The sequence below is a fragment of the Scomber japonicus genome, chromosome 17 (assembly GCF_027409825.1).
Source record: "Scomber japonicus isolate fScoJap1 chromosome 17, fScoJap1.pri, whole genome shotgun sequence".
In the NCBI taxonomy this organism is placed as follows: domain Eukaryota; kingdom Metazoa; phylum Chordata; class Actinopteri; order Scombriformes; family Scombridae; genus Scomber; species Scomber japonicus.
In genome coordinates, this window is record NC_070594.1 from 1870852 (window position 1) to 1886250 (window position 15399).

Sequence of the window (15399 nt, forward strand, 5' to 3'; positions counted from 1 at the left end):
ACTAAGGAGGGCCCCAACTATCCAGGAGGGATTTCCCCCTCCACCCACCAACAGGGACCTTAGAGGGACACAGGTTCCTCAGTTACAGGAAGTTTTTGCATTTATTGATTTTGTTATGATGACGGTAAATGCTTGTCCTTGTTTTACGTTCATAATGGGTGTGGACTTTTCTTTTTTTTTCTTTCTACAAGGGAAATCTGCAGTTGTTGAAGCTATCATCAGGTATGTCAGATGATAAACTGCTGCTGTGTTGTTTCTTCTTCTCTTCATCAGATTTCTGTGAACTCACGCTGGACACAAACACAGTGAACAGAAACCTCAAACTGTCTGATAACAACAGGAAGGTGACATTTGTGGAGGAGGATCAGTCATATCCTGATCATCCAGACAGATTTGACTGTTGGAAACAGCTGCTGTGTAGTAATGGTCTGACTGGTCGCTGTTACTGGGAGGTCGAGTGGAGAGGAAGAGTTGATGTATCAGTGAGTTACAGAAGAATCAGCAGGAAAGGAAACAGTGAAGACTGTGTGTTTGGATGGAATGATCAGTCCTGGAGTCTGATCTGCTTAGATGAAGACGGTTACTCTGTCTGGCACAATAAGAGAGATACATACATCTCCTCCTCCTCGTCCTCCTCCTCCTCTGTCTCTAACAGAGTAGCAGTGTATGTGGACTGTCCTGCTGGCACTCTGTCCTTCTACAGAGTCTCCTCTGACACACTGATCCACCTCTACACCTTCAACACCACATTCACTGAGCCTCTGTATCCTGGGTTTGGAGTCTGGCCTGGTTCCTCGATGTCTCTGTGTCCTCTGTCTGAGGTGGAAACTTCCAGGTAAAATTTAGGGGTTAATTTTAACTGTAAATTTAGATTTAGTTTTAGTCATAATTGAGTCATGTACATTGTTTTAGTTTTAGTGGACTAAATATCATTAGATTATAGATTATAGTCTATATAATATAATAAAGTTTAAAGGATAATGCTTTTTTAAAGTTTGTGTTGAATGAGTGAAGTCATTATTCCTACTAGATGAAATGAATGTTATATTTATCTGTTATTGAATGGTAGGAAGGTTTGAATGGTTCATACACACAGACATATCTTTATTTACCGGGCTTGGCCATAAAAGAGCATCTCAATAACAATATGATGCATATGATAATTATATGTTTAGAAAGTAGAACTAAAGTGATTCATTACAAGATGATTAGTTAAAACATTTCAAATCAATTTTGTGAATTTCAAATAAAAGAACAGTCATTTATTTCCTCATTGAAGTTTTCTTAAAAATATATTTAAAATCTTGTCTCGATCTCTTGAACCCAATATCGTGTCTCGTCTTGTCACACCCCTAGTAAACGTTTTTCTCTCGTCTTTATACTCACCAGCCTCTTCAATAGGAACACGTGTGTAATCTGACTCAATCCAACACAACAGCTCTGATATAAATTCTACATTTATGAAGTTTATACATTTTTGTTAACATTGTCAAAAGGTGATAATTCTTTTTATGACTGAGGTCATAGTGGGTGATGGTGGTGTATTAAGGTTCATTATATTGAATGGTGTTCCTAATATTTTGTCCACTCCATTAATATATGACCTCAGTAATAAACATAAAGGCAAGGCAGCTTTATTTATATAGCACATTTCATACCCAATGGCAACTCAATGTGCTTTACATAAAACACACATTTAACAGTAAGAATCATCCAAAACATGCAATTTGAGAAATGGCTCCACTATCTGATCTCAGAGCTCTACTGGGTTTATATTCTACTAACATGTCATTCATGTATTCTGGACCTAAAACATTCAGTGATTTGTAGACCAGTAGCAGAACTTTAAAATCTATTCTATAGCTGACTGGGAGCCAGTGTAAAGACTTTAGAGCTGACTGGGAGCCAGTGTAAAGACTTTAGAACTGGAGTAATGTGCTCTGATCTCTTTGTTCTGGTTAAAACTGGAGCTGCAGCGTTCTGAATGAGCTGCAGCTGTTTAATGCTTTTTTGTGGGAGACCAGTCAGAAGACCGTTACAGTAGTCGAGTCTACTTGAGATGAAAGCATGAATCAACTTCTCCTGGTCTGTTTGAGACATAAAACCCTTCACTCTGGATATGTTCTTAAACTGATAGAAGGTTGTTTTGGTGATTGATTTGATGTGACTGCTGAAAGTCAGATCTGAGTCTATCAGCACGCCAAGGTTTCGGACTTGGTCCGTAGTTTTTAGAGAGAGTGACTCGAGATGTTTACTGACAGCAATCCTCTTCTCTTTATTGCCAAAAACAATGACCTCAGTTTTGTCCTGATTTAATTGAAGGAAATTTTGGTTCATCCAATTAGTTACTTGCTCTAAACAGTGACACAATGACTGTATTGGACTGTAGTCATCTGGGGACAGTGCCAGGTATATCTGTGTGTCATCTGCATAACTGTGATAGTCTACATTAGAGTTCTGCAGAATTTGACCCAAAGGCAGCATATATAGACTGAACAGAAGGGGTCCAAGAACTGACCCCTGAGGAACCTCCACATGTCATAGCCACTCGATCGGATTCATAACTTCCAATGGTCACAAAATAACTCCGCTCTTCCAAGTAGGACCTGAACCAGTCTAGGACTGTTCCGCTGAGTCCTGCCCAAGTTTCCAACCTATTCAACAGTATACTGTGATCCACAGTAGGCATGGGCCGGTATGAAATTCTGACGGTATGATAACCTTAGGTAAAAATATCACGGTTTCACGGTATTATGATTATGGCTATAAAATGTGATATTTTGAAATGTCTGTATTTAAAACCAAAAAAAAAGTTTTTTTTTCCCATTGAATGGTCTTTTATTTTTAGTAAATATGTATTTAAAATAAATGATAATAAAAAATAACTGAATTATTTCTAAAAAAAAAAAAAAAGTGCAGTCCTTCAACTGAGGCTAAACCTGCAGCTCAAGTCACGACATAAATTGATTATTTTTTGTGAGAAAAAAAACAACACAAAATGCCAAACCGAAGCCGTCTGTCTTTTTACGGTAGCCTTATAAGTATAAATACAGCCGACTTGGCGCTTTTAGACGGGAGGAAAGTTCGGGGGCTCGCCTCCTCCAGCCATCATACAGCCTGCAGAGCTACCTGCTTGTAACAGCAACCGGAGGTGCGCTACTTTACGCTGCAGCTGCACACGACCTGAGGGACCTCCACTCTCTCTCTGACGAGACGTCACATTAAAAAAAAAAAACGCTCATACCGCAGGAACGGTATGACGGAAATTTTTAGTGGTTTTGAAACCGTGACTTTTTCATACCGCGGTATACCTTGAAACCGGTAACCGGCCCATGCCTAATCCACAGTATCAAACGCAGCACTGAGATCCAACAGGACCAGAACTGACACCTGAGTCAGTGTTCAACCTTGGTTGGCTGCGTATATGGCATGCGCTCTAACCACTCGACCACCTGCGCGCCATAGCATTCTCTTTTTTAAGAGTGGCTTAATGGCAGCTACTTTTAGGGGTTTAGGAAACACACCTGATTTAAGTGAGCTATTTATTATTTGTCGCAAATCTGTTTGGACAGAATTCACAATAGTTTTTAAAAAGTCTGATGGCATTGTGTCAAGACAGCATGTTGATGGGTTTAGATGCTGAACTGTTTCCTCTATGGTTTTTGGTCAACTGTATTAAATTCTGACATTGCAGTTGAGTTATTCCTGGGAGATCTGAGGGATTGCGTCATTTTATTGTTTTGTTGATTTGATGACATTACTCTGTTTGTAGAAGTATTAGGCTACTTTAGTATGCTGAGAGAGCGTTCACAGCACGGGTCATTTTTCCACATTTTTTGTCTTTTTCTGGACCTTTGATTTCACCACTTACTCACTAAATAATAATCTGTGTTTCTGTTGATCTGTTTCTGAGAGCGGGACCTCAGTCTGAGAGCTCGTAAAGTTCTTCTTCTTAGTCCACCTCAAGAAAAAAACATGACAAATTTAAAAAGAAAATATGAATATGCTCTTGCATCTGGCCCAGTGTCTTTAAAAGTTGTTTCCTCTTTTCTCCTGGTTTCTGCGCCTTAACGGCGATGTAATGTGACACATCAGTTTGGTTAAAGTAGAGAGAAGTCACAGCTAAGAATGACACAAATGTTTGTCTGAGGTCTGATTGTTGGATTTAAACCAGAGTTTAACCAAAGTTTCTTTGTGATGACTTGAAAACGCACATAGTTGTAGTTAAAGTCATGTAAACTAATAAGATGCTGCTAACTTGAGAGGTAGGACTGGATTTATTATACTGTCAATCAATCAATCAATCTTTATTTACATAGCACCAAATCACAACAAAGTCATCTCAAGGCTCTTTCCACATAGAGCAGGTCTAAACCGAACACTCTTCAGGTTTCATTTTAAAGAGACCCAACATTCCCACATGTTGTGTGTTCATTCCCACTGTGTATGTGTGTGTGTCTCCAGTGTTACTGGTTTAACTCTCAGACTCCAGAAGATGAAGAAAGAGGAGGAAGAGGAGGACGGAGCAGGGTGTAAATATTAATATTACTGAGCTACATTTGTGCTGTGGGTCAAACCAAAAATCCAGATTACTCCAAATTTAATTAACTCAAAACTAGATTAGAAAGTCCAGATGATGATGAACAGCTTGGTGGTTGTGTGGAATCACAGAGTTATCTTTAGAGAAGAGTCTGATTATTTGAACCTTCTTCATAAGACAGTCCAGATAACTGGTGTGTTTGTATTTATTCCTGCAGGGTGGAGGACAGACGGGACAGCGCTACACCTGCCACACATAAAGGACGTGAGTATTGAGACTGTGACCGCTTCAAAGTGTGATTGTGACAAAATACACATCAAAAGACGACTAGTTGAGATTGTATCTGTGGAGTTAAGTGTGTTTGTGACTTTGCTCTGTCCACCAGTTTTTATTCCACTTTGAATGCACCATGGTGCGTTTGTTCACTTATCAGGATTCAGAGTGAAAACAACACAGGAGGTTCAGGTGAGACAGGAAGTACTAGCTGGGAACACTAATCATGTGTTTGATGGTTTATCACACACTAAACACTGCATAGTTGTTTGCAGTAGAAATGCAGCGTTTATATTACAAAGGAATCCAGCAGGAATGTGTCTCCACATGTTTGTGATTCATCAACACAGTTTCTTGTTGGACGAGTCTGCGTTGTGTTTCTGTAACTCGCTGTGTCGCCGGACTGCCTCCATTCAGATGAAAGAGAGATGAGAGGGCTGCATTTTTTTCATACAGGGTTAATGTGTGAATGCAGCCTTAAAAACTGTCAGTTCCATCTTCGTCAGAGCCCTAATATCAATTTCAAACATTCATTTGCACTGTGAATTAAGAACCACTGTGATCACAAAATCTTTAAAGTAAGGTTTGTGTTTTACTCATTTTCAGGCTGAAGTCAATATTTTGGGTTTTGTTGTGTTGGTCAGACAAAACAACACTAGAAGATATCACCTTGCACTCTAGGGGACTATGATAGACCTATTTTTATTCTTAGGATGTTGTGTTGCCTCACTGCAAGAAGTTGAATTCAGTTGAATTTCAGCGATTTCTGTGTTAAGTTTGGATTTTTCTCCTTGTGTTCAAATGTCCAAAGACGTGGAGTGATCATTTAAAATGTTGTTTAGACAGTTTGTTCCACTGTAATGACTGAAACAATGGAATAAACATATTTGTGAATCCAATTTAACTTTGGTGTTGGGTCTTGAAAACATGACTGTGCTTGTGGTCTTTAGTTTGTTTGTTTTTTTATTTTGACTTTATTGAAGGTTTTCCAGTAGAGACCAACAGGAGACATGTGGAGAAAGTCTCTGTCCAGTCTTAAACTGGAACTTTCTCTTTGTGTCTTTGCCCACTGGGTCACAAGCTTCATGTCTAGAAGTGAGTTTAATATCTGCTGTGTGTCTTCTTCTCCACATCCTCTAATCTCCCAGCTGATCCGTCCACATCCAACACAAACCTCGATGTGTCTGAGGACCGCAGAGACGATCAGCTGGATCCTGATGATCCAGAGAGGCTGAAACAGCAGCAGCAGCTTGAGCGCCGAGAGGATCTGACTGGGACGAGTCATGCGCAGGTAGAATCAATACAAATGTCCATTTTTCACTTTACGTGTTTATTCATGTGTTATTGATTAGATTCATATTTTTCACAGACTCCAAACATGATTTCCTGTCATCTGTATTATCTTCAAGCTCTCGTTTCCTCTCCTCTCACTCATCTGTGAAACCACCAGCAGTGAGAATGATTTCACTGCAGAATATAAAGTTAAAGAGCAACTGATCATTTATTCAGTTGGACTAGTGATAATCAAATGATGAATAAACAGTAAAGAGTACAGGTGGAGTAGAGACTGAAGCATTGAGGATCCTGTCAGCTGTACCACTGTGAGGGTCAGCTGCTCAGTTGTGTAACTAATGTTGTCTCTTTCTCCATTTTAGGACTTCACACCCAAAGTGCTGCCTGAGTCTACAAACATTTCATACAGGTAACTCAAACATGAGATGCTGAATATTTCAACCCTCAACCTCATTGGCTTCTTTCAGAGATGACGCTTCACTTTCACTTCATACTCCTGCAGCTGCTGCTTCACTCACATCTCATCCAGTTGTTCAGTTTGGTCTTTTTAAACACCTACAGGTTCAGCTGTCCTGGTCCAGGTGTGTTCAGGTGTACTTTGACTGGACTGGTGTTTGGTACGGTTCAGGAGGCGGAGCTACAGTACAGGACTGTCCAATGGGACGAAAGCCTTCTACAACCAGCTGGCAAGATGGCTGCAGGGCCGCTGTTCAACATCCACAGTCCTGACGGTGCTGTCAGTCAGCTCCACCTGCCACACTGTGAAACCATGGATGGTAAGATGATCATTGTGCTTTGTGAGTTTTATTTAAACAATAATAAGACTCCTGTTAGCGCCTCCTACAGGCTGCAGAGTTCACTACAACCATAAGATGAACAAACACTGATGATTTATGAGTTCTTTGATCTCACCAACGTTGGAGCTAAACATGTAAAGTTTATCCTGAGACTGGCCATCAAGGAAACTTGAAAAGGGTTCATCATCTGGAGATATAAATGTGTTCATTACAGTTTTGAGAATGACATTTTAAAGCAATACAGCATTTGCTCAGGTCAGACAGGCCAGACTGTCCATGTGTGATTGTGATTTTGTCCAAAAGAGAAAGTTTGGGAGGCCATGTTGTCAGAATTCATTTTGGAACCATGAAAATATTAAAACCTATTTTGTAAGCTGTATTCCTTATATTTTCATTTTCTCACCAACTTTATTTAATTGGCCGTTGAAACAATTTATTTAATATATCTCCTCTATATGACTCAAAGTCTCTCACTGGCTTCCCACCAACACTGACAGTAGTGTTGGATGATTTGTCCAGCCTGTCCAAACCGTTTAATTCTTCACTGACTAGACTGAGAGTCCTACACATCAAGTAAAATGAGTACCAACATAAATTGAGGTTGTTGTTAGTAACATAAATCTATTTTCACAGCTCCGCTCCCTGAAGGTTTGCTGTCTGTCGTCCACATCACTGATGATGGAATGAGCATCCTGGAGCCGCTGGAGATTACAGACACTCATGTGGTTGTGAACGTCCCTCACTTCTCTCTCCTGGGCCTCATCTGGGACGTTGTTACAAGGTTCCTGAACATCACAATTAGGGGCCAGGTTCTGCTGTTCCTCCGACCTCCGGATGGTGATGATCAAATACTTGATGTATTTCTGCTGCAGGACAACATTCCTCTGAGCGAGGTAAAAGTATCTGTCATACAGTATGTGCTTACCATCAGTTTTGTTTTATACCACAGCTGTTTCCACAACAGTCCTGCTTCTCTTCTCTAGAACTCTTAAACCTTTTCAAGAGTGATTGTCCAATCTGAACTGAACATCTTCAGAATAATCTTTTGCTTTCAGTTTTTACTTTTTTTTTGGTTTAGTTTAGTTTTTTTCTGCATTATCTCTTAGAGTCTATTATTGTCTGCCACAGTCTCATCTGTGATACCACCATCAGATATAGTAAAAATGTAATTGTGTACTGAATTAATATAGAATTAAATATCTAGGTATTCAATATGGCAGCGTATAAATGCCACCATGACATTTTACTTGTTATAAACTAATATTCATGTTTTTTATGTGATATTTTATCAGAATAACCTTTTTACAAGAAACCGTTCTTGTTATAATTAACAACATATAATTGTATCTAAATTGATATATATCTACAGGATCTCATGGAGAGATAAAAGGAGAAATCCTTTACAAACATTACAGTTTTACTGCCACTGCACCTACAACATGTCTAGATTCATCTATAGATGTCCAGCATGTACAATAACAGAACATGAATAACTCAAAGAGTTCATTGTCTATCTCTCTGTGAATAATCGCCTCAATAATCATGCTGTGTTACTGAAGGTTGCCGCCCAACAAGGAGCAGCTGAGAACATTAAGATCTCATCTGACTGTGATCTCAGCATTGGTCAAAGTTACAGTGTTCACTGTGAACCTGAAGCCTCCATAATCCAGCCTGAGGTGAGTCACTCCTGATACACTTTTAATGGTAACAAACTTAATTATTATATGTTCAATTTTGGAAAATAGATTCATGATCAGAGTACAAGATCAAAACATTTACAACAGGTATGAAAATGATGCTTTGCTTCTGGTTTTCAGCAAACACAATTTCGCACAAAGTGTGGACCAAACTTTTTCCCAACGTTTGAGGTTTTCCTCACTACAAAACATAACAGAATGACTTTTATGGTCCAAGACCAAGAGGGGACACGAAGGTGGAATCGGCTGGTGCAACTGAGAGGTAAAGCTTTCACCTCATGTAAGCGTTTAGACCCCAGTTGTAAAATTATTATAGACATTATTACTCTAATAACAGATCAAAGATCCCACTTCTGGATTTGTCTTGCAGCCTTCAGACAATGTCACAGAAGTCTGAGGGTTTTATATTTAGGAAAGAAAAAAGATTATTTTAGATACATTTATCTGGATGGAAAGATACCTCCCTGTCTCCTGCCACATGATGATTTTGTTAAACTGTTCATCATTTCTAAAAGGTCTCTGTTTAAAAGTGACTGTTGGGTTATTAATTAACAGTCTTTTTTCTGGTTATCTTTCAGGTTCAAGAAGTGAAAATCTACAGAGGAATCTCCAAGCAAGGGACATTACCACAGTGGGGGAAAGCAGCACAGCAGAGGACTCTCCCAGCAGGGGGCACCAAACCAGCAGAGGAATCTCTCAGCAGGGGAATCACCCAGCAGAGGACATCGTTCCAGCAGAGAAGAGGCTGCGCTCAATACGGACACAGTTTGTTAACAGAGTGTCTGAACCTAATCTAGACAAGCTTCTGGATAAACTTCTTGAGTTTGAAGTTATAAATGATGATGAAATGCAGTTAGCCAGCACAAAAACAGGAGCAAACAAAGCTCGAGAAGTGATCGACACGGTGCGAAGAAAGGGAACTGAAGCCAGCTCACGTTTTATTGTTGCTCTCTGTGAGGTGGATCCAAACCTTTCCAGACTGCTCAACTTAAGCTGAGTGTGATGATGAATCTGTATAACAGCTGACTGTTTTACAGTCTCAGGTTACTTATTTTCATCTTTAGCTGGCAGCTGAAACTAATATGAAGCTTCAGCATCCAAATGAGTCAAATCTTCATCTTCTATGTTTCAACGTTACAGTGTTTTTAGTATCAAAGACTTTTTGTTACTATATTTCCACCACAGCTCAACAGGAAACACTAAGAGGAGATAAGATGCTAAAAACACTGTAAATGTGTCAGATATCACTGATATGACTAACTCACACTGCTGAAGCTCAATAGAAGCTGATCATCTATTTTTAAATGAGTGTGTGGACACACTGTGGATTAAGTCCTCCATCACTTTACATTGAAAGCACATTAGAAGGAGATCTGTTAATAGTCAGTATGAACAGGAGGAATGATTACAGCAATGACGTGTGTTCAGGGCCAAAGGGCCAAAGGCCAAAAATACAAGACAAAGTGACATTTAATTAAAATTGTTTACAGACTCGATGTGAAGCTAGCAGCAAACTTTCCTCTTCTCTTCTCAAAAGAGAGGGATAACGTGTGGGTAGGTCCTGGCTACAGTGACTTGAACAACTTGCGTACTGCTATAACTAAGCATGAGCGATCGAGTGCACATATTCAACATCAAATTGTGCTCAAAACCTTCGGAAATGCACTCCGATCAGCCGCGCTTTAAACGAGGCTAATCGACTGTGTCCGTGCACAACGACAAGGTGCGAGAAAACCGAGAGATCCTCAAGGACTTAATACGTGCTACGTATATCTCGGCTAAGCAGGAGCTAGCATTTCAGGGGAATGATGAGAGTGAGGGCTCCAGTAACCGGGATCACTCCAGCAGAGCAGCAGGGTTAGGGTTAGTATAGCAGAGCCACGCTGAGGAATCATCTCAAGTTAATCTACACTGTTTTTTTTATTTCACTCTTTTAATACTAATAGTTAAAAGTTCAGCCTGTATATACTGTTCATATTTACAAATCTATACAAAGCCCAAAAGGGGATTTATTGTACATATTTACAAATCTATACAAAGCCTGCAGCATATATTGTTATTATTATTATCATTATTATTATTTTATTTTATTATTTTTTTTATTATTATTATTATTATTTTTTTACAAATCTATTCAAAGCCTGTAGCATATATTTTTTTATTTTTACAAATCTATACAAATCCCACAAGGGCATTTATTGTACATATTTACAAATCTAGGTAAAGTCTGCATTACTTACAATGATGTAGTTTAAGTGAAGTGTTTTATCTGCATTCATGTATGTTTAGTATTTTTGAGTCCCCTTGGTTGATTCTGAAATAGGCCTGTTTGTTTGTTTGTTTGAGGGAAAATGGTTTAAATGTTCAAAGTTATGTTTTCTACTGACTTTTTTATATTTATGATACTTTGCACACATTCAACAAACTGCAGTTAAAACTTCTAAAAAAAAAAAAAAGCACTCTGATCTGTGCTCTGATGAGTGTTTGCATCCATATGTTGTGTTTAGCTGTAGACTTTACAATGATGAAGATTAATGGAAGAGTTTTAGCTGCAATGAAGGTTTCCGTTCATGTTATTTTAGTATTTCTGAGTCACTTTGGCTGAATGTTGATTTCTGAAATAGGTCTGTGGTTTTTTTGTTTTTGTTTATTTCTGTCAGTTTATATTAATTGTTCATATTCACATCATACAAATCTATGCATTGTGCAGGTATATTGTTATTGTCATTATGTGTAAATTAATAATTATTTGATATATATTTCAATTAAATTTCTCATATTTCAACAAATGCCACCGTGTTGTTAATTTATACCTTATAATAACACCAAGATTTTATTGTATTATAATTGTATTCTCAGCTGGTATAAGCTTTCATAATAACTAAACCAGACAAACAAACTCTTACATGTGTAATTTACGCCAGCATGGCCCTTTATTTCAGATATTTAAAGCAGCTGATTGAGCTCACTGACATTTGGTACAACATTGTATGTACATTAGGGTGGGGTTCAGATTTTTGAATGCCCACTGCCTACCCCGCCACTGACCTCACCGCACGTCACTGGTGTGATGACATACTGTATCTCTGCAGTGACACCAAAGCCCTGCAGAGAGTAGTCAGATGAACCAAGAAGATCCTAGGCAGACCTACAAGACTTCATAGAGTGTCCTTCTGATAAGACTCCTCTCTTTCTCTGTTTTTAGTGACCTAAAATGTTCAGGTTTCATCCACAATTCAAAACCTTTGTCTCACAAACACAAACAAACAGCACATAAAACAACACCTTGTCTCCTCCAGCTTCCTTTCATATAAACGTGTCAGAGGTTAAAGTCCTTACTGTGGAATTTAAAGTCAACATGTGAAAACCTGATCATGCTGATGTTTTTTTCTAAGTCATGATATCTCAGGTTCAACTCTGACTAACAAACAGCAGGTCACAGCTTTGATTCACCTGTGAACAACTTATCTTAGAATCATAATTCAGTTCAGATTATAGCAATTCTTCATTAATGCAGCAAGATTACTTTCAATTTACTACTCGTACTAATTCTGACGTCATTTGAAGTATGTAGTGTGTTTCAACTTCGTAGTATGCGATTAGTTCCCGGATGGTTTAAACTTTACTAGATTCGCCAGAAATGCATCAAGAGCTGACTACTCACACTCAAATTACCCAAGATGCAACGTAACTTCTGAAAAAAACCCAAAATACAAACATCACGGATAAAATAAAAGCACCAATTCTATCGTTATGGTTTTCTTCATAATAAAAGGCAACGGGTGTTTTATTTTGTGAAAATTACCGGAAGTGCGTTACTCGCTACGGCTAACTTGAGCGGCTCCGAATTCGCAGGAACAAAACTTTAAACAGGTGTTATTTGGACAAATTAGCATCACATTGTGGATCTAAAGGGATACTTCCTCGCTTAAAAAGGTTATAAATGTGGATAAAGTGTTATATTTACAGAGTTAGAGCTAAAATTCATCAGCTTCAGCCTGTTGATTTCAGCTCGGGTAGGAACCAAATGCATTGTGGGTCATCGTGTAGTTTACTACAGTGTAAACGGTCTGCTTACTATCTTAGAGTCATAATTCAGTTCAGATTATAGAAATGTTTCATTAATGCAGCAAAATTACTTTCAAATAATTCGTTAGACATGGACTCTGAAGTTATAAGGGTGTGACGACTTCCTCAGATCATACACAGAAACAGTAAAAGGCCTCATAGAAGAGTTCAGGCTCTTCAGATGATAAATGATCAAATACCACCATCTAGTGGACAGATAGCAGAACGACATGTGATGTGTGATTTCTCTGACTGACTGGTTAGACTGGTGTTAACGTCACTCTGATGTTGTTTAGACGTGTACTGTGAAGTTATGAGGATGTGACAGCGTCCTCAGATCAAATGCTCACAGACAGCAGGACTGACGAGGGAGAATGAGCAGCTTCTTCTCTCCCAGTGTTTCCTCTACACATGAAGGTGGAAAGTGTCTGTAAGTTGACCTGAAGTGAGTTCAGCAGGTGAGAATCCTACCAGAGAAATCTGTAAATGTCTGATGAACACCATCACTTTGATCACATTGTGTTGTATCACTGTTTGACTGCAGCTCAAATGTTTGTCATGCTGATTGGCTGTTTCAAATACCTGTTTGATGGTTGCTGATATAAATATTCTCAACATGTTCTAAAGTTAAACTATTTTAGGAAGATTTAAACGTATTACTCTCCGTGATTACCATGTAAAATGAACAGATGTGTCAGAACAGCTTTGATCAACTTGACTAAAGTTCATTTTTTAACTGTGTTCAAACTTCCATCTTACAACACTGAGACTGACTCTGTTTAACTGAAGCACATTTAACACAGTTCATGTCTCTAGATGGACCAGAGCCAGCTGTAAGGGACCTTAGAGGCTGCTTAGGGCCCCTCAGCCTTCAGGGGCCCAAACTAACAGAACATGTGAACTATGTTTGAGTTGAACTGTTAAACTTCTGTCATAGTTTAAATATTTAAAGATAAATGTAAAGATTTAAAACACAGACTATTTTTCTCACTAACAAACTTAAATCCCAACAGCACATTTTATTGTTTCAGGATATAACAAAGAACCAAATCTGGATATTAAAACCATTCTGAGGATTATAACAGATAACATGTAACCACTACTTGTAATGAAATAGGCTGTAAATAGTGCCAAGTAACTAGTACAGAAATATCTCACGTATAGGCCCTTTAGGAAGGATGATAAGAAACACATTCAATTAGAAAGAATGAATTTATTCCACACAGAAGAAAAATATATATAAATCAAGATTACCCCTTGTGTGTGAACTTAGACCCAAGCCCTTTTAATTTATTCACTTTTAACTTTTATTTAATGTTATTTAATTGTCATTTATAATTAATTTTTTATTTGTCTTTTCTGTATGCAGCTTTTCCTATATAACAGTGTAATGATCTTGATGTCATGATGTTTGTATAAATAAAAACTCCAAAACCCCTCCCACTGTCAGTCACATGTTCCTCTTTTGTTTGGTTCCCAGGTTCACCTGCCGATTAATTCCTCTGCTTGATTCAGATGATTTTCAGCATCTAAAGGTAACGTAAGCAACAGTTTCATCATGTTTGTGTCAGCAGCTGTTAAAATGATCTGATAACAGTACAGATGGAAGTTATACTGATGACTTATGTTCATTTCTTAACTGTATTCTTAAAAAGTCTCCAATCCAATCATCTGAATTTTATGCTTTAAAATGTTTTAACAGATTGATTCGATATGAAGAAAACGTTATTCTATAAAGTTATTTTAACTTCAGTTTCTCTTTTAAATGTGTTTTTGATATATTTTTATACGCAGTTACAGAACGCAGCAAAAAGACTTCTCATCAGAAGTGACTGTTAGAAAGAGGAAGTAAACAGGAAGACATGAAACCATATGTGGAGGTGAAACGTGTCTGCAGACAGTGAAATATGACTTTACATCAATGTGTACATGACAGGCTGAACTCTTGTGGTAGCTGCTGTTTGTGGAGACTGAAAGTATGAAATGTTTGTGTGAGCTGTTTCCAGACTGCAGGACAGAAAAGAGTCTTAACTGGCTCCAAAGGGACCAAAGGAGGTCAAGGGTTGTTGGTGCTTTGGTCTGTGGCTTTAAAGATTCCCTCCAGATCAGATTTAAGATGTAAAATACTTTGAATAAGAATTTGTGTCTGATGTGATTTTATACAAAACAAAGTTAAATCATCTTTTCAAATCCTGAAAATGTATGTATGTATATGGGCTCTTAGATGTTTTTGGTGCCAAACTGGTTGTGCACTCTTGACCTCATGTTTTCTGTTCTGTAACCACATAGTTGTGGTTTGAGTCAGATGTCAGAAGGATACATCTCTGCAGGCAGTGATACGTGACTTTACATCAATGTGTACGTGACAGGTTGAACTCTTCTGGTAGCTGCTGTTTGTGGAGACTGAAAGTATAAAGTGTTTGTGTAAGCTGTTTCCAGACTGCAGGACAGAAAAGAGTCTTAACTGGCTCCAAAGGGACCAAAGGAGGTCCAGAGGGGTATTGCACGAAACCAGGATAAGGGATTAAGCCGGGATATGTTAGTTATCCTGGCTGAATTTAGCCTCAAGTCGGTTGCATGAAAGCAGGTTAAATTTATCCGGGCCCAGTTACTATGGTGATTTATTCTCTGCAGCTAGCCTGCTCCAGACCAGGCTAACAACCAGGCTAAGATTATTCTCAGGGTTAGGGGCAGTTCTGTCAATCATGTGACAAATTAATGTGTTTTACAG

At 38.4% G+C, this 15399-nt stretch overlaps 1 protein-coding gene across 1 annotated transcript in view; it reads left to right on the forward strand.

The window, feature by feature from the left end:
• Positions 1 to 9597, forward strand: part of LOC128377459 (NACHT, LRR and PYD domains-containing protein 1a-like) — a 29492-nt gene extending 19895 nt beyond the window's left edge. Inside the window, exons 10-18 of the mRNA XM_053337411.1 lie at positions 274 to 835; positions 4758 to 4804; positions 4974 to 5005; positions 6469 to 6515; positions 6668 to 6882; positions 7537 to 7796; positions 8463 to 8579; positions 8721 to 8862; positions 9179 to 9597. Of these exons, the coding sequence (XP_053193386.1) occupies positions 274 to 835; positions 4758 to 4804; positions 4974 to 5005; positions 6469 to 6515; positions 6668 to 6882; positions 7537 to 7796; positions 8463 to 8579; positions 8721 to 8862; positions 9179 to 9597 (1841 nt within the window). The remainder of the gene's footprint in view (positions 1 to 273; positions 836 to 4757; positions 4805 to 4973; positions 5006 to 6468; positions 6516 to 6667; positions 6883 to 7536; positions 7797 to 8462; positions 8580 to 8720; positions 8863 to 9178) is intronic.
• Positions 9598 to 15399: the final 5802 nt, after the last annotated feature.